Source organism: Geotrypetes seraphini, chromosome 9 (assembly GCF_902459505.1).
Source record: "Geotrypetes seraphini chromosome 9, aGeoSer1.1, whole genome shotgun sequence".
Classification (NCBI taxonomy): Eukaryota; Metazoa; Chordata; class Amphibia; order Gymnophiona; family Dermophiidae; genus Geotrypetes; species Geotrypetes seraphini.
In genome coordinates, this window is record NC_047092.1 from 5,924,703 (window position 1) to 5,945,854 (window position 21,152).

At 43.9% G+C, this 21,152-nt stretch overlaps 1 protein-coding gene across 2 annotated transcripts in view; it reads right to left on the reverse strand.

The window, feature by feature from the left end:
* Nucleotides 1–11,674: 11,674 nt before the first annotated feature.
* The window catches only part of DHTKD1 (dehydrogenase E1 and transketolase domain containing 1), a 63,386-nt gene continuing 53,908 nt past the window's right edge, over nt 11,675–21,152 (reverse strand). For both annotated transcript variants that reach the window (XM_033958692.1, XM_033958691.1), the window contains exons 14-17: nt 19,665–19,747; nt 17,719–17,888; nt 15,135–15,220; nt 11,675–12,888 (exon numbers count right to left, since the gene is read on the reverse strand). In XM_033958692.1, the coding sequence (XP_033814583.1) occupies nt 12,787–12,888; nt 15,135–15,220; nt 17,719–17,888; nt 19,665–19,747 (441 nt within the window). In that variant the 3' untranslated portion in view covers nt 11,675–12,786. The remainder of the gene's footprint in view (nt 12,889–15,134; nt 15,221–17,718; nt 17,889–19,664; nt 19,748–21,152) is intronic.

The window sequence follows — 21,152 nt, forward strand, 5'->3', positions numbered from 1 at the left end:
AGCAATAGGTGAAAAGAATATTTCAACTGGTAATGTAAATTGAACTCCAAAAAGCACAGTTAGTTACTGTAACAGGTGTTATCCAGGGACAGCAGGCAGATATTCTTAACGCATGGGTGACGTCACCGACGGAGCCCCGGTACGGACCTTTTTAACTAGAAAGTTCTAGTTGGCCGCACCGCGCATGCACGAGTGCCTTCCCGCCCGACGGAGGAGAGCGTGGTCCCCAGTTAAGATAAGCCAGCTAAGAAGCCAACCTGGGGAGGAGGGTGGGACGTAAGAATATCTGCCTGCTGTCCCTGGATAACACCTGTTACGGTAAGTAACTGTGCTTTATCCCAGGACAAGCAGGCAGCATATTCTTAACGCATGGGTGATCTCCAAGCTAACAGAGAGGGAGGAGGGATGGTTGGCCATTAGGAAAATAAATTTTGTAACACAGATTGGCCGAAGTGTCCATCCCGTCTGGAGAAGGCATCCAGACAGTAGTGAGTAGTAAACGTGTGAACTGAGGACCAAGTGGCAGCCTTGCAGATTTCCTTGATGGGCGTGGAACGGAGGAAAGCCACAGAAGCAGCCATAGCTCTGACCCTGTGGGCCGTGACAGCACCTTCCAGTGAGAGACCGGCCCGAGCATAACAGAACGCAATACAGGCAGCAAGCCAGTTGGAAAGCGTCCGTTTAGAGACAGAACGACCTAGACGGTTAGGATCGAAGGTCAGAAAGAGCTGAGGGGACGAGCGGTGAGCCCTGGTACGGTCAAGGTAGTATGCAAGGGCACGCTTACAATCCAGCGTGTGCAACGCCTGTTCCCCAGGATGAGAATGGGGTTTAGGGAAAAAGACAGGCAACACAATGGACTGGTTGAGGTGAAAAGCCGAGACCACCTTGGGAAGGAATTTAGGATGGGTACGCAGAACCACCTTGTCATGGTGAAAAACAGTGAACGGTGGATCGGCGACCAGTGCATGCATCTCACTAACTAACTACTTCTTAGATCATCATCAATCGGTGCTATTAACCTCACTTGATCTTTCAGCAGCGTTTGATACGATTGATCACCAATTACTCCTTGATAGACTTCATTCTGTAGGGATAACAGATGAAGTTCTAACCTGGTTTACATCATACTTTAAGGATCGCACATCCACAGTTATTTTCAATGAATCTTCATCCTTACCCTCACATATTACACATGGGGTTCCTCAGGGATCTATTCTTTCACCTTTGCTTTTTAATATTTTTTTGGCTCCTTTATTGACACTATGCCAATCCATTGGATTTCATGTTTTTGCCTATGCCGATGACATACAATTATTGCACCCATTAACTAATAACAACATAAATGAAATTTCGGCCATTAATGAGAAATTAGATCAGGTGCATCATTGGCTGGACAAAAACAGACTAGCTCTTAATATTAAAAAAACTAATGTCATGCTTTTTCCCTGGAAGGATAGTTTTCCTCTTGTTACTCCTATTTCAATTTCAAATGTTCCTCTTCAATTAGTTAAAAATATTAAAATTTTAGGAGTAATCTTTGATAATAAACTCAACTTTCATGATCATATCAGTAGCATTGTGAAAACTACCTTTTACAGATTGCGGAAAATTCGTTCTATTTCTAAATTTCTCTGTCCTAAATCACTAAATATACTTATTCATTCTCTGGTGATTTCTAAAATCGATTATTGTAATTCCTTATTTAAAGGAATTGCTTTACAAGAAATAAAACGACTACAAATTATTCAGAATGCATCAATTAAATTAATAACGAAATCCAAAAAGTTTGATCATGTAACACCACTCCTTAAAAAGGCTCACTGGCTTCCTGTTATGCATAGAATTACTCATAAATTATGTACAATTATTTTTAAAACTTTATATAATAAGACCCCAGCATTTTTATTTAGATTACTTATCCCTTATTCTGCAAAGAGAACCTTGAGATCTAGCGAACAAAATCTTTTATCTGTTCCCTCTCTAAAAATTATCAATACAAGGAGACAATTTATTTTCTCTTGTACGGCACCGCAGACATGGAACGCCCTCCCAATGTTTTTAAGGGAGGAGAAAGAGTTTATAAAATTTAAAAACGAATTAAAAACTTTCCTTTTTAGAGATGCATTTGCAAGTTAATCTTTTATCTTATTGTTCTGCTTATTTTATTCCCCTCAATTGTCTTATTACCCTTTTGTATTTTTCCCTTAATGTCTCCTCTGTACTTTATAAATTGTATTTCATCCCTCCTTACCTTGTGTTTAACAATGTTAATTTTAGCATATTAAGTTTATTTATTAATTGTATGGACTGTTTTGTTACCCAATCAATGTAACTTTTTAAATGTACACCGCTTAGAAACTTTGTTTAAGGCGGTTAATCAAGCCATTAAATAAACTTGAAACTTAAACTTGAACCCTCCTGGCAGAGGTGATGGCAATGAGGAAAAGCACCTTCCATGTTAGAAGTTTGAGCGAAGTTGTGGCAAGAGGCTCAAAAGGGGGTTTCATGAGGGCTGATAAAACCACATTCAGGTCCCAGACGACAGGAGGAGGCTTCAGAGGTGGTTTGACATTGAAGAGGCCTCTCATGAACCGGGAAACCAGTGGATTAACCGTCAGAGGTTTTCCGAGGATAGGCTCATGAAACGCAGTGATGGCACTGAGGTGGACTCTGATTGAGGTAGACTTGAGGCCAGCGTCGGACAGAGAGAGCAAATAGTACAGTACAGTTTCCACCGCTAATGAGGTGGGATCGTGATGATGCAGTAGACACCAAGAGGAGAACCTGGTCCACTTCTGATGGCAACATTGGAGGGTGGCCGGTTTCCTGGAGGCATCCAAAATGCGACGGACAGGCTGAGACAGATTCTCTGGAGAGGTTAGCCCGAGAGAAACCAAGCTGTCAGGTGGAGCGAAGACAGATTGGGATGCAGTAGAGACTGACGTTGCTGCGTAAGTAGAGTAGGAAACACAGGAAGAGGAATGGGCTCCCTGGAGCTGAGCTGAAGCAGGATGGAGAACCAGTGTTGGCGAGGCCACTGAGGAGCGATGAGAATCATGGTGGCCCTGTCCCTGCGGAGTTTGGATAACGTCCGCAACATCAGAGGTAGTGGAGGAAAGGCATAGAGGAACCGATCCGTCCACTCGAGCAGGAATGCATCTGGGGTCAGACGATGAGGAGAGAAGAGTCTGGAACAGAACTGGGGCAGCTGATGGTTGTGAGGCGCTGCAAAGAGGTCCACCTGCGGAGTGCCCCAGCGAGCAAAGATGGAGTGGAGTGTTGAAGGGTCCAGAGTCCACTCGTGAGGTTGAAGGATGCGGCTGAGATTGTCGGCCAGGGAGTTCTGTTCGCCCTGGATATAGACAGCCTTGAGGAAGAGATTGTGGGCCGTGGCCCAGGTCCAGATGCTGAGAGCCTCCTGACAAAGGAGGCGAGATCCGGTGCCGCCTTGCTTGTTTATGTAGTACATGGTGACTTGATTGTCTGTGCACAGGAGAAGAACCTGAGGGCAGAGAAGGTGCTGGAAGGCCTTGAGAGCATAGAACATGGCTCTGAGTTCCAGGAAATTGATGTGATGTTGACGCTCCTGAGGGGTCCAGAGTCCCTGGGTGCGTAGATCTCCCAGGTGAGCTCCCCACGCATAGGGGGAGGCATCCGTGGTTATGATCATGGAGTGAGGGGGTAGATGAAAGAGTTGACCCCTGGAAAGATTTGAGGAGTTCAACCACCATTGAAGAGATTGCTGAAGAGACGATGTCACAGAGATGGGATGAGAAAGAAGATCCGTGGTCTGTGACCATTGGTTGGCAAGAGTCCAATGAGGTGTCCTGAGGTGGAGTCGTGCCAGAGGAAGCACATGGACCGTCGAGGCCATGTGGCCCAGGAGGACCATCATCTGTCGGGCAGGAATGGAGTGATGAAGGAGCACCTGACGACAGAGGTGGAGCAGGGTCCATTGACGGTCGGAGGGGAGAAACGCCCTCATTAGTGTGGTGTCGAGAACTGCTCCAATGAACTGAAGTCGCTGTGTGGGAAGCAGATGCGACTTGGGGTAGTTGATCTCGAACCCCAGGAGATGGAAGAAAGAGATGGTGATGAGTGGCTTGTAGCACAAGTGGAGACGTAGGTGCTTTCACCAACCAATCGTCCAAGTAGGGGAACACCTGGAGGTTGTGAGACCTGAGGAAGGCCGCCACCACAATAAGGCACTTGGTGAACACCCTGGGCGATGAAGCGAGGCCAAAAGGTAGCACTTTGTACTGATAGTGACGGTGCTGTATCTGAAACCGTAGGTAGCAACGTGAAGTCGGATTGATTGGGATGTGAGTGTAGGCCTCTTTGAGGTCCAGAGAACATAGCCAGTCGTGTTGAGAGAGAAGAGGGTAAAGCGTGGCAAGGGAGAGCATTCTGAACTTCTCCTTGACCAGACATTTGTTGAGGTCCCTGAGATTGAGGATGGGACGAAGGTCTCCTGTCTTCTTGGGAACCAGGAAGTAGCGGGAGTAGAATCCCTGACCCCTTTGGTCCGGAGGCACCTCTTCGATGGCATTGAGAAGAAGGAGGGATTGGACCTCCCTCAGGAGGAGGGGGGTTTGGGAGGAGTGAGAAGCAGACTCTACGGGAGGATTGTCTGGTGGAAGAGTCTGGAAGTTGAGAGAGTAGCCGTGGCGAATGATGTTGAGGACCCATTGGTCTGATGTGATGACCTCCCAACGGCTGAGGAAGATTTGGAGGCGACCTCTGATAGGCTGAGGAAGAGGCAATGATGATGGGAGACTGGCTATGCCCTGGAGGAAAAAGTCAAAAGGGCTGAGATGGTTTTGACGGAGGGAGAGGCTTGGCAGGTTGGTGAGACTGTGAGCGAGCCTTAGATTGATGCTGTTGACGAGGTCGGCGAGGCTGCTGTTGAGGCGGGTTGAGAGGTCTGGCCGAGAACCTGCGCTGGTATGAAGACTGCTGTCTGTAGGTGCGAGCAGGTGGAGTCTTCTTTTTAGGTTTAATCAGAGTGTCCCACCTGGTCTCATGTGCTGAGAGTTTCTGGGTTGTTGAGTCCAGGGACTCTCCGAAGAGTTCATCACCCAGACAAGGTGCGTTAGCCAGGCGGTCCTGGTGGTTAATGTCCAGGTCAGAGACTCTCAGCCATGCCAAACGTCGCATGGCCACCGCCATGGCAGATGCGCGAGAGGTCAGCTCAAATGAGTCGTAGATGGAGCGAACCATGAATTTCCTGAGTTGGAGGAGGCTGGAAATATGTTGCTGGAAAAGAGGGACCTTACGTTCAGGAAGGTATTTCTGTACGGAGGAGAGCTGTTGCACTAGATGCTTCATGTAGAAGGAGAAGTGGAAGGTGTAGTTGTTGGCTCTATTGGCTAACATGGCATTTTGGAAAAGACGCTTACCAAATTTATCCATGGTCTTTCCCTCTCTGCCAGGAGGGGTGGAGGCATATACACTGGAACCCTGAGATTTTTTCAAAGTAGATTCCACCAGGAGGGACTCGTGGGGCAATTGAGGTTTATCAAACCCTGGGATTGGAATAACCCGGTACAAGCTATCCAATTTACGAGGGGCTCCAGGAACCGTGAGGGGAGCTTCCCAGTTTTTATAGAAAGTTTCCCGTAAGATGTCGTGGACGGGCAACTTCAGAAATTCTTTGGGAGATTGCTCAAAGTCTAGGGCATTGAGGAAAGCCTGAGACTTTTTAGAGTCGGACTCTAAGGGAATGGAAAGAGCTGCTGACATCTCCCTAAGGAATTTGGAGAAAGAGGATTGCTCTGGTTTGGAGACGGTGTCGGTCATGGAGGGTTCTTCGTCGGTTGACGAAGCGTCCTCCTCGGTACCGTGAGTGGAGTCTTCCCACAAATCTGGGTCCCTAACATCGGGGTGCGTACGTTTGGACATCGGTGTGGAGGGCTTGGCATGGCGGGTCTTTGAAAGAGATTTGCCTGAGCGCACCGAGGCGGTACCGGGTGAGGAAGACCGATGTCGTTCCTGGGACCGGACAGGGTCGGCAGCATCACGGGTATGTACTGTAGGTGTTTCTGCCAAGAGCACCGGCATGGAAGTATTAATCGGTACCGAGGGGGTCGACACCGATGGGACAGTGTGAGGCTCGGACCGGTCCCGTACCGGAAGGTGCGGTGCCAGCAACGCCGGCAACAGTTGTTGGAGGTGTTGTTGCAGCTGCTCCTGTAACTGTGTTTGGAGTATGGCCGCGATGCGGTCGTCCAGGGGAGGCACCGGTACCGCTTTTTTCTTCTTCGGTACCATAGGTGCCGCTCTACGCTCCGGCGATGAGGAGGCCGATGATGAGGCACTCACCGAGATCGGAGCGGAGTGTTTGCGGTGCCGGGAGGGCCGGTGTCGCAACCGTGGCAGGAGGGCGCTCAAGGGAAGTGGGAGGCTTCTTAGCCGGCTTACCTGGGCCCAACGACCCCAAGGAAGGGTCCGGTGGTGTTGATGTCGTCGGTGCCGACTTTTGTGGTGCTGTCGACGTCGCAGCCGGTTCCATGGCAGATCCGGTACCAAACAAAATATTTTGCTGGATCTGCCGATTTTTCAAAGTACGCTTTTTAAGCGTAGCACAGCGGGTGCAGGTGTCAGCCCGATGCTCTGGACCCAAGCACTGGAGGCACCAATTGTGTGGGTCGGTGAGGGAGATTGGGCGTGCACACCGCTGGCACTTCTTAAAACCCGGTTGAGGGGGCATGAATGGAAACACGGCCTCCGCAAAATCGAACCCGGAGGCCTGTATGGTGGCAACAGGCCCCGCCGGGGCCGGCCTGAAAAAATAAGGAAAACTCGAAGTTTTTTTTTTTGAAAACAAAAATAAAGGGAATCCGATAAGAAAAAAGGAAAAAAAGTGAAAAAATACGCGAGCGGGAAGGCAAAAATTAGTTTTTCAACGGCCGTTGAAAACATGCGTCTTCGCTCTGCGGAAACGAAGAAACTGGGGACCACGCTCTCCTCCGTCGGGCGGGAAGGCACTTGCGCATGCGCGGTGCGGCCAACTAGAACTTTCTAGTTAAAAAGGTCCGTACCGGGGCTCCGTCGGTGACGTCACCCATGCGTTAAGAATATGCTGCCTGCTTGTCCTGGGATAAAACACCTTAGGATTCTTTGTGCCTAACAAAGTGTCACCAGAAAGAAAGAAAGGACAATGTCTAGTTCCTCTAAGTTTGGGCGCAGGGCCAAGAGAAAAATAAAAAGCCATTTTAAAAGGGCTCCTGACTGTGAATTTTAATTTGATTGGTCCCAATCTCTCCATGCATTGAAGAGACATCATGCCTAGAAAATTACTTTTAGTGCTTGGGATTCTTGTACCTTGCTTTGTTATAGCTGATGCAGCAAACTGAGCAGGAGCTTATTTCTGCCTGCGCTGAGTCTGACTCTACAGAACTCATGTGCTGGTTTCATGAGACCTGAGAATCCAAGACCAACAGGAGAGTTTTTGCACCATAGTGTTTGGCCAACTAATGCTCTTGTGTTGGTAACAGGAATCTGGTGGTCATGTTGCGGGTGACTAGCTTTACCTAAGGGATTGTAGCCCTGAAGAACCCCCCCCCCCCAGGGTGAAACATGTTGGCATATTTATCCCTTAGAATTTGACCACCTAAGCTAAGTATCAAATAAATTATATAATAAACTATTTATGAATTCAAAGATATTCACTACACTCAATTCAAAATATGAAAAATTGAATTGAGCGACCCGGTGAAGACTAAATGCATAAAGCCAGATACTATGAAATGTGAGTATCTTGGTGGCATTTCTGAGGGTCTAGAGCACTGGTTCCCAACTTTGTCCTGGAGGACCACCAGGCCAATCGGATTTTCAGGCTAGCCCTAATGAATATGCATGAGAGAGATTTGCATATAATGGAAGTGAGAGGCATACAAATCTGCTCCATGCATATTCATTAGGGCTATCCTGAAAACCTGATTGGCCTGATGGTCCTCCAGGACAGGGTTGGGAACCACTGGTCTAGAGGACTAATGATATATGTGAGGGCGCTTAAGAGATAGGCAAAGCTAAACTAGTTTTGAAGGACTTGTGGGAGATAAAGCACATCCAATGATCCCATGGATTTTAAAGGTCTAACCAAGAAGCAACTGTAGATGTATTGACTAAGGAAAGATTAGGTAGCATCTTTGAAGGTACAGAACGTTACATAATCTGCAAACAAGTTGGTATTGATTCCCAAGAATTTTATAAGAGTAGCTAATGGGCTCAGAAAAATATTAAATAAAAGATAGACGACTAAGCCACAGAATTCAAAAAAGAATGGCATAAACACAGAATATGAATGAGCAAACTCTCACAGTCTGAATCCAGCAAAGGAGGTGGTTTGGAGAGGCTGGAGTGAGCTTCAATGGCAACTCCAAGAGTTGGAACCTAAGGAGAGTACCAGGTAGACTTTGAAGGTCTATGGCCTCAAAATAAAAAAAGAAAACATTTTAACTTAATCATGAAATGACTGGGTTCAGGTCTTTATCTGCTGTCATTTTATTATCAGTCAAGGGGAACTGGATCTCAGTTCAAAATCAACATATGATCAGCTGCAATGACATCCAGGGAAACTGTTCAAACTTACTGACTTCCTTAACCCTTTCAGGACCATAAGGATCGTAGGCCAATTTTTGTGGTTTTGACGACATTTTTATGGTAAAAAGGGCTTGCAGATGCCAAAAAATTGATTTTTTTTGTGAAATATCATTATTTTTATTTAAAAAAATCACACTTCTGGCTTATGGACAGTGTGGCAAGTGAATCTTCTCGTCAATCTAGCAACGACGCTAATGAATGAATGTCGGAACCAGTTTGTTTACATAAAGGCAGTATCATATGGAATCCGTACATATCAAATTTAGAACTGTAGACTATCCCAATCAAAATTTATAGGATTTTAAAGTTATGGGACAAATATGTCCCTTGGTCCTGAAAGGGTTAAATCCCAACTGTATGGGATGGAGAAAGCTGGTTTTAGTGGATGGTTCTAAATTAGAATTCTTGGGAGTGGTTTTAAGCAGACAGGAATTCCCTCTTACTAAGACCAGAATTAACCACTGCAACAATAAATAGGACTAACTTGAGATAAAATTATTTCCCAGATCAAGGATTCAGTAAAGGACATTCAGAGTTTCCAGTGTAAAATGTAAATTTTACTACACAGAACCTTTCCAAAGCTACAAATGCATAAAGACATCCAACTGAAGTTCCAAATAGGAAATGCATTCCCTCTTAACCACACTTGTTCTACTGTTCTTTTCTCATTTAATAGAAACCTGACCTTTAACATCTGTATCACTGTCAGCCGCTACACTCAATGTACTTAAACTTTCAGTATATGTCAGTGTAGGCATGGATTGCCACATAGGGTCCCGAAGCTAACCTAACCTGTTGGTTCTTTCATATTTTGATGGGCTTTAGCCCTTTTCTGCCGTCATATTCTATGTTTCTATAAGACAGGGGGGTGGGTCATTAGAGTGGGCAGACTTGATGGGCTATAGCCCTTTTCTGCCGTCATATTCTATGTTTCTATTTTGGAGCGGTTGTCTCTTAGCAACATACATATTAACTTTAGAAAAAAAATGCAGGGTTTCAATACTATTAGCAAAGAACTAACCCTAAAAGAAAACAAATCACATACATTTGTATCATTCAAACCAAGTGTAATCTCTCTACTAAATCCTCAATAACAACCTGAACAAAAGCATGAAAATCCTGTCTTTGGATTGGCCGAGGTAGGACTATCCATTAACCCCTTAAGAGACATCTATGCCAAGTCTTTTTTTTGAAATGAAAGAACAGAGGGCAAGATTCTCAAAAGTTTGCCGCCGCTAAAGTGTTTTCTGACAGTTTAGCCTGTACGCGGATTATCAAAAGGGATTATCTCCATCTTTAGTGAGGTTTCTAGCAGTCTCCAATACAGACATGCAAATGGGCCCTTCAACATTGAAATGAGCCCTCCGGTAGATTCTTAAAAAATGCCGAGCCATTTTCAAAAAGCAGGATTGGCTTTTGGCAACTGTTGTGATGCAGCAGGAGAGATGCTTATTTTCTCCGCTGCCTCCCCCCCTCCCGCACCAGGAGAGATGCCCACTCTGAAGCATCAAGGAAGAACTTCCATAAGCAAATAGCAAAAAACATCTGTCTTAGTGCAAACAAATTTGTTCCATAAGAACTTCGGACAAATCCTCCTCCCTCCTCAATACAGCTAGTGTCATGCCTTGAGTTAAATGTCTTTACAAGCACCAGTATAACATTATTAGATGCCCTGGGCAAAGTTTTCATCTTTGCCCACTCCCTCAACTCTTTTATTCGCTCCTGTCCTGTCTGTCTCTAAAAATGAGTGTCCTTTTCTTTACATAAAAGTAATGTTTAAATAGAAAGTGCTCTGTTGTGCTTTTCAGGAAGTGCCGTGTATCAAATCAAACCATGACTTTCAAGACCAGAAATTCTGCTACTTAAAGTCACCCAAAATAATTTGTAAAAATGTGTTAATTGGACATCATACTCTTAAATATTCTACTTTGTTTTGTCTACACAGCCAGGGACAATTTTCAATAGTCATTTACAGGATAAGGCGTGGAGGGCCACAATCCAGTCGGGTTTTCAGGATTTCCCCAATGAATATGCACGAGATCTATTTGCATGCACTGCTTTCATTGTATGCTAATAGATCTCATGCATATTCACTGGGGAAATCCTGAAAACCCAACTGGATTGCGGCCCTCGAGGAAGGACTTTAACACCCCTGGTATAAGGGTAAGAGGGATATTTGGAAAATAGAATATAAAATGCAGTTAGCTGGTTCTTTTAAGTTTCTCTCTCTACTGGGGCTTATTGTTGTCTTGACAGCAGTTGTTCAGCCTGCTATCCTAGGCAACTGCTTCATCTGCCTCTTAGTTAAGCCAATCAATTACTTACCGACCAATGCTTAAAACCAAACACGGGGATACTAGACTAGCACCTGTGTAAGTGCAGAGAACAGCACAGAAAACAAGGGCCCCCCCCCCCTTTACCGGTGAAAAAAATAACAGGCTCAGAATAGGCAATTAGGGTGTTTGAAGAAAGGATTGCCCGTGATTCTTTTTAAATTTGCTGGTTTTTATTTAATTTGGAAGCAAAAGGAAGCCCAAGCAAGCCCCTAAGCAGGAGGCGAGTGTGTGCAAGTCAGAGGAAACCCAAAAAGGTAACACACACATTGGCACCTGTTTTCTGTGCTCACATATGCTTTCAAATGAAAAAAATGTGGAAAGCTTATATTTAACAGTGGCAATGTATACTTCACTTCCTGGGTTTGCCTGGACAAGTGTGCAAGAGCTGTGCTTACCACAAAACTCTTCTGTACAGGCACCAGGCACATTCCTCCCCTTAACTCAATGCTAATGGCGTGCATATAATTTGCATGCTATTAGTGTTGAGCACTAGGAAGTTTTTACCCTGCACTGTTCAAGTTTCTCTAAAAATTTGATTAATCACAGTGCAGGACCAACTGCTTGCTTTTTATCTAATCTACAATTTGTGAGTCACTCTATGCCTAAATAGATGGCAGAAAAAGGAGAGGTAGAGACTTCTACGGGGCAGCATTGAGGAAATATCAGAAGAATAGTTTATATAAGATGAGGAAGTAATCTTTGCATTTGAACAAGGTACTTGTTGTCTCGAAGAGAAGAGTCTCTAATTGGTTGTTTTTTGGGTTGGGTTTTTTTTTTCCGAAATCCGATATAGCAGGGTTCCGTTTTGGTGATTATCAGGTTTTTGTGCCAATGCAGGTGACGAGTGTGTTGAATGTGTGCTTGTATTTAATTCTTTTAGGAGATGGGGGAGGATCAGAAAAGTTTCTTGATGTTTCTGGTCGAGTTGGACAAGGAATTGATGAAAAGGCTTATGAGAGGTTTAGCCGAGCTTGCATGTAAGATGCGATATATTATTTAATCCGTTCAGTAATTGGTAGCCAGTGAAGCCTGTTGAAGTAGGGTCGGAAGGGCTGCGGCCCTGGATCAATTCCAAAGGTTTATGGATGATTTACTTCATTAAGTGCCAGATCACACTCAGCTGAAAGCCTGATAACCAGAATGAAATTTCCAGGACAAAAGAGAAAGAAAACCAAGATAGACAGCGGAAGGGTCAAGCACTAAAAAGGCAATTCTGTAGCTGGGTTTCTGCCTTTACACATCCTTCGCTTATTTAAATTACATAATACTAACATGTACATGTTGTGTAAGTGCACACTTAAACATGAAAATGCCAGCAGGGCTCCTAGGCACCATCCTCTAGTCTAGTGCATAAAAATGCAAGAAAGCAGACACCTGACCAAGGGCTTCCACTTACACATAAAACTTACAGAATACTGTAAGTTACTCACTGCTTTCATGCACTCGTAGATTCGCCAGGTCTATGACTCATGTGACTGCAGGCGAGGGTTGGGGTTTTGGGTCAATATGCTATTATTTCTTGCATTCCTAGATTCGTTCTCAGGGAACTGGAATCTTGGACCCCAGACTGCAGTCGCAAGATATCACACATGCATTGCTCAGCTTACAGCAGGTAAACCTTCAACTGCTGGTTCATCCTTTGATGGAGATGGTTAGGTAAATCTATGAAAACACAACTCAGGTCAGGAAGGGCCAGGACAGCAAAATGGAATAAAAGTTGCCCCCTATCTGTGCAATACCATGTATAAAACTTTTTTTCAACTAAAACAGCCAGTCTTTTGCAAGAGTTTCCTCTACTGAATAGTCCCAGGCCTGTTTTGTTTTTCTCTGTGGGAAAAAGGCCTCATGTAAATGTCTTAGTGACGATGGCTTCCTGCTGCTGATGGTGTAGAGTTCCAATGCCCACTGCAGGTGCTGGAAGAGGAGGTCTGCTCACAAGGCGCAACTACAAACAAAATCAAGACTTCAGGTTTACGTTTGGGAGACATTTTAATTCAGGTATCAGTTGTAAACAGGTCTTAGAAGTGGAATGTGACCTCTTCTTACACAATCAATCAAGTTTAGCTAGACTTGCATTAGCCCACACCATTAAGTAATTCGACCTATAATGTCGTTTTCAAGTTTCTCAGAAATGATAGAAAAATATTGAAGATTCAGTTTAAATGCAGCTGGTTGTTTAGTCTCCAGCCAGAATGTATGCCAGGGCCAGAGCCCATCCACTAGGTGAACTAAGGGCACAACTTAGGGGCCAGCACCGACACTTGCTCTGTAGCAGGTCTCCTATCCCAAACCCGGCGCCTCACCACACTCTCCAGCATCCCTCCTTCAAGTATTCAGTGTTTTACTTCCCTTCCTCCATGACGGTAATGGCAGCCAGTATCTATAGCAGATGCATCGTAGCCAGGGCGAGATTTTGGCATACATGCTCAAGCCTGCTGGCTCCTGCCCCCTACTGGACGGGAGGCATGACAATGAACACCTTGAGATGGAAGGAGGAAAGGAAGAAAGAGAGAGATGCTGGATACCACAGTGGGGGAGTTGGGGTTAGAAGAGAGATGTGTGTTGGGGGGGGGGGGTCCTTCTGAGTGCAGGGTTGAAGGTTTGCCTCAGGTGTTACATATCCTTGGACCAGTCCTAGGTTAGACTAATGGTTTATCATGCCCAGACTACTTGAATGGATTTAAGGAAGCCAGTGAGATCAATAGGCACTTAAACCGGGGCAAAAATTGTTCTTTAGCGTCCCTCCAGACCGGCACAGAAATAGATGGGTTTACGCTCCTCTGCCAGCAGGTGGAGACTGAGATATAACTTTTGGCTTCAGTACAAGTGGGCTGTGCAGTCCCTCTTACTCAGTCTTTTCTCAGTCTCCAGCAGGTGGAGTGGTAAGATTGTGCATTCTGTTTGTTTTGGGCCTGTTGGATCTGGTTTAGTGAATCTTTCTTGTCCCTTTTGCTGTCCAGATAGAGCTTGGGGGACCCTTTCGAAGGTGCCACACTCGAAAGGGTCAAGTCCCATCCCCCATTTCCCCAGGTTTTCTGAATTTAGAGGAGCCTCAACTGTACGCCTGACCACCTGTTAGGCACAGACTACAGTTTAGAGTGCCAGTGGGGGTCTGCTCTTTTGAGATAGTTGGTGAGCTGTGAGAAGTTAAAAAAAAAAAAAAAAGACAAGGAATAAAAGGAGCATACAGTGGTCCTGAGGCCGCTGTTTTTGTATGGCACTGTTGTGCGTGGGTGAGATGTGTTGTGGACTAAGGACTAGTTCCTCTTGAGTGATAGCAAAATGACAGCAGATAAAGATCCTTGTCTATTTGGGTGACACATGAAATGGACATGCCCTCCACATGTTTACCAAAGTTTTTCAAACTCATCCATAGTATTAACATAAGCCATGAAATGTATTGCTAGATTAAATGTGCTATAACCTAAATAAACTAACCCAAGTGGTAGAAATAATCTAGTACTATAATAGAGAAAATCCCACTTAATTCGAGAAGTGCATTTCCTTGATAATTTTTAGGTTTTTTACTATACGGAAAAGGCCTCAGAGATGGAGCCTACGCGTAGGCTCCATCTCTGAGGCCTTTTCCCGTATAGTAAAAAACCTAAAAATTATCAAGGAAATGCATTTCTCGAATTAAGTGGGATTTTCTCTATTATAGTACTAGATTAAATTTGCACCATCTGATCCTTTCTTCAATTTGTTACTATATCTATCAAAGGACCATATACCACTTTCCTTCCTGAAAATAAGAAAACATGTATGAATCATCAACAGAAATCAGGAAACAATCCTACACTTCCTCTCACTTGGAGTCCTGCAGATGCTTTAGAATTGCTATTTTGATTCTTGCTTACAACTATATTAGGGCTCCAAAAGATAGAAAGCACATTTTGTTTTAACATTCTGAAAGAATCAAGTTCAAATGGATGTCTCTTCTTCTACCATGAAAAATTGCAAGTTCTTGTTCATTCGGGACTACATTTCACCAAATAGGAAGCAAAGAAATCAAAAGCAGATGCCAGGGTTCCTTTTTTTTTTTTTTTAATTCTCAGCCTGATCCTCTCCAGCAGTTTCAGACCAGCCGCTCACAATTAAGTGGCAGCATTTTATGCATCAGTTTTCTTCTGCTTAGGAGGATTACACAGTTTAAGATTGCGACTAGCTCCTTTGTTTCACTGAAATTCTTACCTTGCATGCTAATTGCTTTTCAAACCTTGGTGCTATAAAACTCCAAGGTCCCATGTTCTGTGGCTCTTCCTGACTCCAAATAAAATCTACAGGATAAAACACAAAACTCATGTCAGTGTAACAGAACAAAAAAGATTCCTCAGTTGAACTGATAGATGGTAGAGAGGGTCGGGGGGATTTTAAGACAAAGAACACCTTCAGAAAATTTTAGAACAGTAGTCTTTGCTAATTTTTAAGCGGGGGCCATTTTGGGTCCAAAAGGGCTGAAGGAGAACTGTCAAATATCGTCCCACTTGGGGCCATGATACCAATAGCGCTTCTCGACACTCATTCCTACCAAACACTTGGCCTTGGTCACACAATAAACCCTATATGCAAATACAGGACCACAAACAAAGTCCTAATATACACATCTGAACTCTGGCAGAGAACTAGGGAGAAATGCATTTCTTCCTGAACAGTGCAAAATATAGACAGAAGATGGAAATTCTCAACACGGACATATTCCAATGACCAAATTAAAAATAAACTCATTTTTCCTACCTTTATTGTCTGGTGATTTTATTTTTCTAATCATATTTTCCCAGGCTCTGGCTGCAGTTCCTTCTCTGTTTCCAGGATCTTCTTCTCCATTTTCTGTTTTGCTCTCCTTACTTTCTGCCCTACATCCATCTTTCGTATTAACTTTTAACATTCAACTTTCTTCCATTTATCTGCTTCCTTCTCAATCTGTCTACTTTTCCATGTTCATAGTTTATTTAATATTTGATTACTCGCCTATGCAGAATTAGAGGTGAAAATACAATATAAAAAAAGGGGGAATAGAAAAATGTCTTCCCCTCTTCTCCATCCATGTGCTCCATCTCCCCCCTCTCTCTGCCCTTCCCCTTTCCTCCCCATCTTTCTTTCCACAGAAGTCTGGCATCTTCTATTCCACCCCCACCGGTTGGGATCCAACACTTTTTGTTTCCAGCGCTATAATCCACTCTTTAGGCCATGGGCAGCGTGAATGAAGTGCGGCAGAAGCGGGAAAGCTTCTGGGGCCGCTGAAGGCAGCATGTTTACTTCATTCACACTGTCCACATCCCAAAGAGTGCAGAATTGCAGTGCTGAAAGCAAAAAGTGCCAGATCCCTAGGGGGGAGGGGGGGGGAAGTGATATTCTGCACAGGCTCCAAAGGCCACCCCAGAGGACTACCATTAGCTTGCGGACCTTGCAATGAAGACCACTGTTTTACAAGAAATCTTTTATGGACAAGCAAAACATATTCTGGGGATAACAAAACCTCTGCTCTCAGGGCTTTCTCAAACTCCAGGGGACAAAGAAGCCATAAAGTTTTCTCCAGATACCTCTGAGAAACTGCGTGCTGACTAGACACCAAATAGCCAGATATCTGACAGGTCAGAAGAACCACAGTTAGCGCTAGAGGAAAACCAATAATGAATCTGCAAAACAGGTGATAATGCTTGGAGGTAATGTTTTTGAGTATCCTTGCCTGGAAATACACAAGAAGAGATATGCCGTTCTGCATGCGGGCCCCCAAGACAAGGAAAACTCACAGACTTAATTTTTTCATTGACCTGAAATATTGTATTATGCCCTGACCTCTTTTCAGTACATAAACTGAATCCCTAAGACCTTGTGGCTCATTGCACCAACCTAGCATTGCCTCAAGCCTACACTAAGGCTGAAGGGAAATCTACTTGAATAGTGTCCAGTAAGAAGATTCCTGGGGTTACTGTGAAGGGTAGCCAAATTACAGTGGCTTGCAACAAGGAGATCTACCACAGTGAAACCAACTGTCCAGAATTACCTTCCTGAGGAAGGGAAAGAGCTGCCCGAGTAGTATAGCTCATAACTGGCTCAGACTACTATGGGGGGAAGGCCCTAAAATCAGGGGAGGCTTCCTACAAGTACTTCCAGCCAGTCTCTTAATTTTGGTCCTTAAGTTTCCAGGACTTCTCCAAAAGACAGTTACCTCTTAAGAGAGAGTAAAACTGCATAAAGTTCAAGAGTATTATGTCTGGGACTCTGTGTAATAGCTCTTGACGCACCAAACCACATGTCTGCATCATCAGCTGGAGCCAAACAAATATGGAGGAGTTAAAGGCTGTGCCAGTCCCCTATAAGGAAAATAAAGTCAACTCAGTTTTTTTTCTCTGGCTCCATCTACTGGCAAGAGGATATAACCAACGCATCTAGATTGGTTTACCTCAGATGGAGATATTAGCTGGAAACTAAATGTGGAGCTAATTTTTACATAATGATTTTGACCAAGTAAATGTGGTTTTGCGAGTTAAAATTGATTCTTCTTTCATGCACATAAGGTTACCAAGCAAACAGGCAGTCAACATACCCCCTTGTTTCTACATTCTCTTTTTCACATGAAATTCCTCTGTGATATACAAAACTGGGAATAAAGCAAACTCCTATTTTGGGGTGCTGCTCTTTTCCCTAGAGAGAGTAATCAGAATCTACTGAGGCTGCTTGTTGTTAGAAAAGTTTTGTTTAAAGAAACAACCTGAAGACACATTGACCAATGCAATGATATGTAAATGTTTGAGAGTGTGGAAATTCTCCTGACCTTTGGCATTTTGATATTTGCTCATTTCTCTCTGCAGTGCCTCCAGGGGGAAGGGACAGAGCTCTTCCACCCGGATGATAGCTGAGCTGTGTGCCGCCTCTCCTAGTGTCTCCTTCTGCTTAACTAAAGCATAATAATGCTTGCCAGAGCAAAACACCACTCTGCTGACCCTTCATGGTAGAAAAGAAAAAAAAAGAAAGAAGAGTTACTGACCTAAGCAAGCATTTTTCCAATAAACAATCAAATCTACCATCAAGCTACAAGAAATTAAAGCAATAATACCAGCGGAAAAAGCCTTCAGACAATTTAAGGGGAAGAGATTTCTGTGGTTTCAATCAAAATGGTTGACATATTATATACGGGTATATTTTTCCATCTCTAGTAGGTTCACAATCTATGTAGCTTTTTTTTGTACCTGTCCCAGATACAATTTAAATGGCTGTTAAACAAAAAATCATTTTCTTTCCTTTCAGATTACTTATCTCTTGAGGAGAGATAAGCTTACATATCTATAAACAGGGTTTTTCAGCGGAGAGCAGGATACGTCGGCCACACACTGGTGATGACATCCAACCGCACCATGAACAGACTAGCTCTCCTGTGTAGCTCAAAAAAGCCTTTTTCTGAACATGGGCCACTAGGACCAGCCCCTCCCCCCTTTAGCTCCAGTTAAAAAAAAGAAAAAGTTATGGGCTATCCCATCTGTCCATCTCCACCACCCATTCTCTCTTCCTCTCCTCTTGATATCCTATCTGCTTGTCCCATGCTTTCTTGAGTTCAAATAGTCCTGGTCTTCGCCACCTCCACCATGCAGGGCACAGACACAGATACAAAGGGACCTTACTGGCAGGAGAAGGAGAAAGTAGGACAAAAACCCAGGAAATGCAAACAATCACAAATAGAGTGGGGATGGAACCAGAGATGATCAGCTAAAAATTTATTGCCAAGTTTCCAAGTTTAGTGGTTTTTAATATCCCGACCATCAAACAATTGTCTGGCCGGTTAACAATAAAATTAATAAAGAGTTTAAATGTAGTAGAATGTGCGTGAAGAAGTCTAAAATTAAACGTAAATGACAAAGACTTGACGTGCTGGAGTGTGAGGGCAATAGGGGAGGAAAGGGAAAAAGTTACATTGTATAGAAGAAATGGGAAAAGTGGGGGGGGGGGATTGAACGAAGGGAAGGGGAGGCGTGTAGATGATGGATGCTTGCCTGATGAAAGAAAGAAAAAAGAGAGAGAGAGAAAAAAAAAGAATTTAGGTTTGATTAAAGGCGTCCCGAAATAAGAAAGTCTTTAGATTTATCTTGAATTTGGCTAATTGTTGTTCGTCGCGGAGGTATTGTGGAAGTGAGTTCCATAATGTAGGGCGGTTTATTGGATTACTAAACGCGTTCAGAAGGATGTTACATAGTTGGCCTAGCGGTGAAATGCAGTTTCTTCTCTCCCACATTAAGAGTGCTTTTCATTACTTATTGATGCCCAAATATTGCCACCTACTGGATGTTAAATGTATCCCTGAAGCAGGCTTTTGAGCCAAAACACAACTGTCGAATCTGATTCAACATTGCAACATAGAATACCACTACTATTATTAATTATTTCTATAGCGCTCCCAGACGCATGCAGCGCTGCACATAGAATAGTTACAGTGGCTTGATCCAACACTACAATATGGACTGTTTTTACCTGTTGCAATGAATTTTTAGCTGATCATCTCTGGTTCCATCCCCACTCTATTTGCGATTGAGAGGAAGGAGAAAGACCACAGGTGGACAGAGACAAATGGACAGACTGACTACATCAATTGCTCTCTTTTTCCAAACCCTTTCAAGGTTTCTATATAACAAATGAACAGTAGACTTGGAAGCAAATACATTTTAAACAAGGTAAGTGAGAGAGAGAATTGAAAGGGTGTACAGCATCTTATTTTAGAATAAATTTTACTTTTTGGGATCTACAGATGACTCTCCAATGACTGGTCTAAATGTTGTTCCTGGGGCCATGTCCTCAAAACCTGACACTGCAACCTGAGGGAGAAAAGACAGGGCATAACCAAATTAGTTGGCAGCCATAACACATTTGCAAAGCTAAGCTATATACCAATTTCTCTCTACCCTTCCGCCTTCCTTAACCCTAGCACTTGCTCTCCCAGCTCTCACTCGCTTTAACCACACTGCTGTCCCATCCCTTCTGCCAAACCAGTTACACAGCTCTTTGTTAAATCCAGTGCCAAAAAAAGCTACACCAGCCCTTACCACCAATTCCCCAGCTGCAATGGCTGAAACCTCCTTTCAGCTTTGGGCGAGTCACTGGAATCAGGCTTGAAGGGGGGAGGGGGAAACTACTGAGCTTCCAGGAAATTTAAATCGCTCTGAATTGACTTCCTATTCATTAGAAGCTTTCAATAAACAAAAGTATTGTATGTATAAATACTAAGGTTCTTGTATTCTCTATCCATCAGATCACAAATAAGGTTACTAATTAAAGGCTGGAGTTTGCTCAACCCCCCCAATATGCAGGATAGCTCAGGTTCTAATTAGGGCTGCATTTCATATTACACAATAGGGCACCAAAGATGGCTCTGTATAACATAGTGTATCTGCGCATGCAAATGATGCATGTCTTTGGCACCTTAATTCTGACCACAATTAATCATTGAATTAAATTTTTTTAATTGTGATTAACTGTAAGATTTAAGGACCAATATCAGAAGCAAGTGTGGATGGACAAAAAACGAGAAAGAGGATGTGGAATGGGTGAGGGGATCTGGCGTGATCTTGGGTAAAAATGTTAAGAGCTGCAATAAGGGGAGAAAATGAAAGGGATCGGAGGTACAAGTGAGGGGAAAAGAGGGGGCTTTATGCTTTGAGAAATGTAGGGCGGGGTGTAAGAGCATGGAGAATGGGGGGGGAGCAGAGTATACATAAGTTGAGAACAGGTATCGGAGGGGCTGTGGGGTGATTAGTGGGGGCATGGGAAAACAAGTGACTGAAGAGATCAAAGGTCATCCCTTCCTCTCCCAATCTTTGATCTTCCTCCTCTATCCATAATCCACGTTTTTTTAATCTGTGTTCCCTCCTTCTCTCACTCTTCCTAATAACCCCTTATCCTCTCCTCCCACTGTTTCTCCATGTTTAAGAACATAATTGCCTTACTGGGACAGACTGAAGGTCCATCAAGCCCAGGATCTAGTTTCCAACAGAGGTTGATTGGTTATTGTGAGCTTCTATAAGGCTACTAATGACTAGGGAGTCAATTCAGAGCGGTTTGCATGAGCTTCTGTAAAGGGGTTACAATACAAAGTTATTATTACCAGCATAATTATGCCATAATCGATGATCCTACTTATATACAGATGTTTATACCAAATCAATCGGCCTACATATATTCACATATACAGTCAAACCTCGGTTTGCGAGTGTTTTCCAAGAC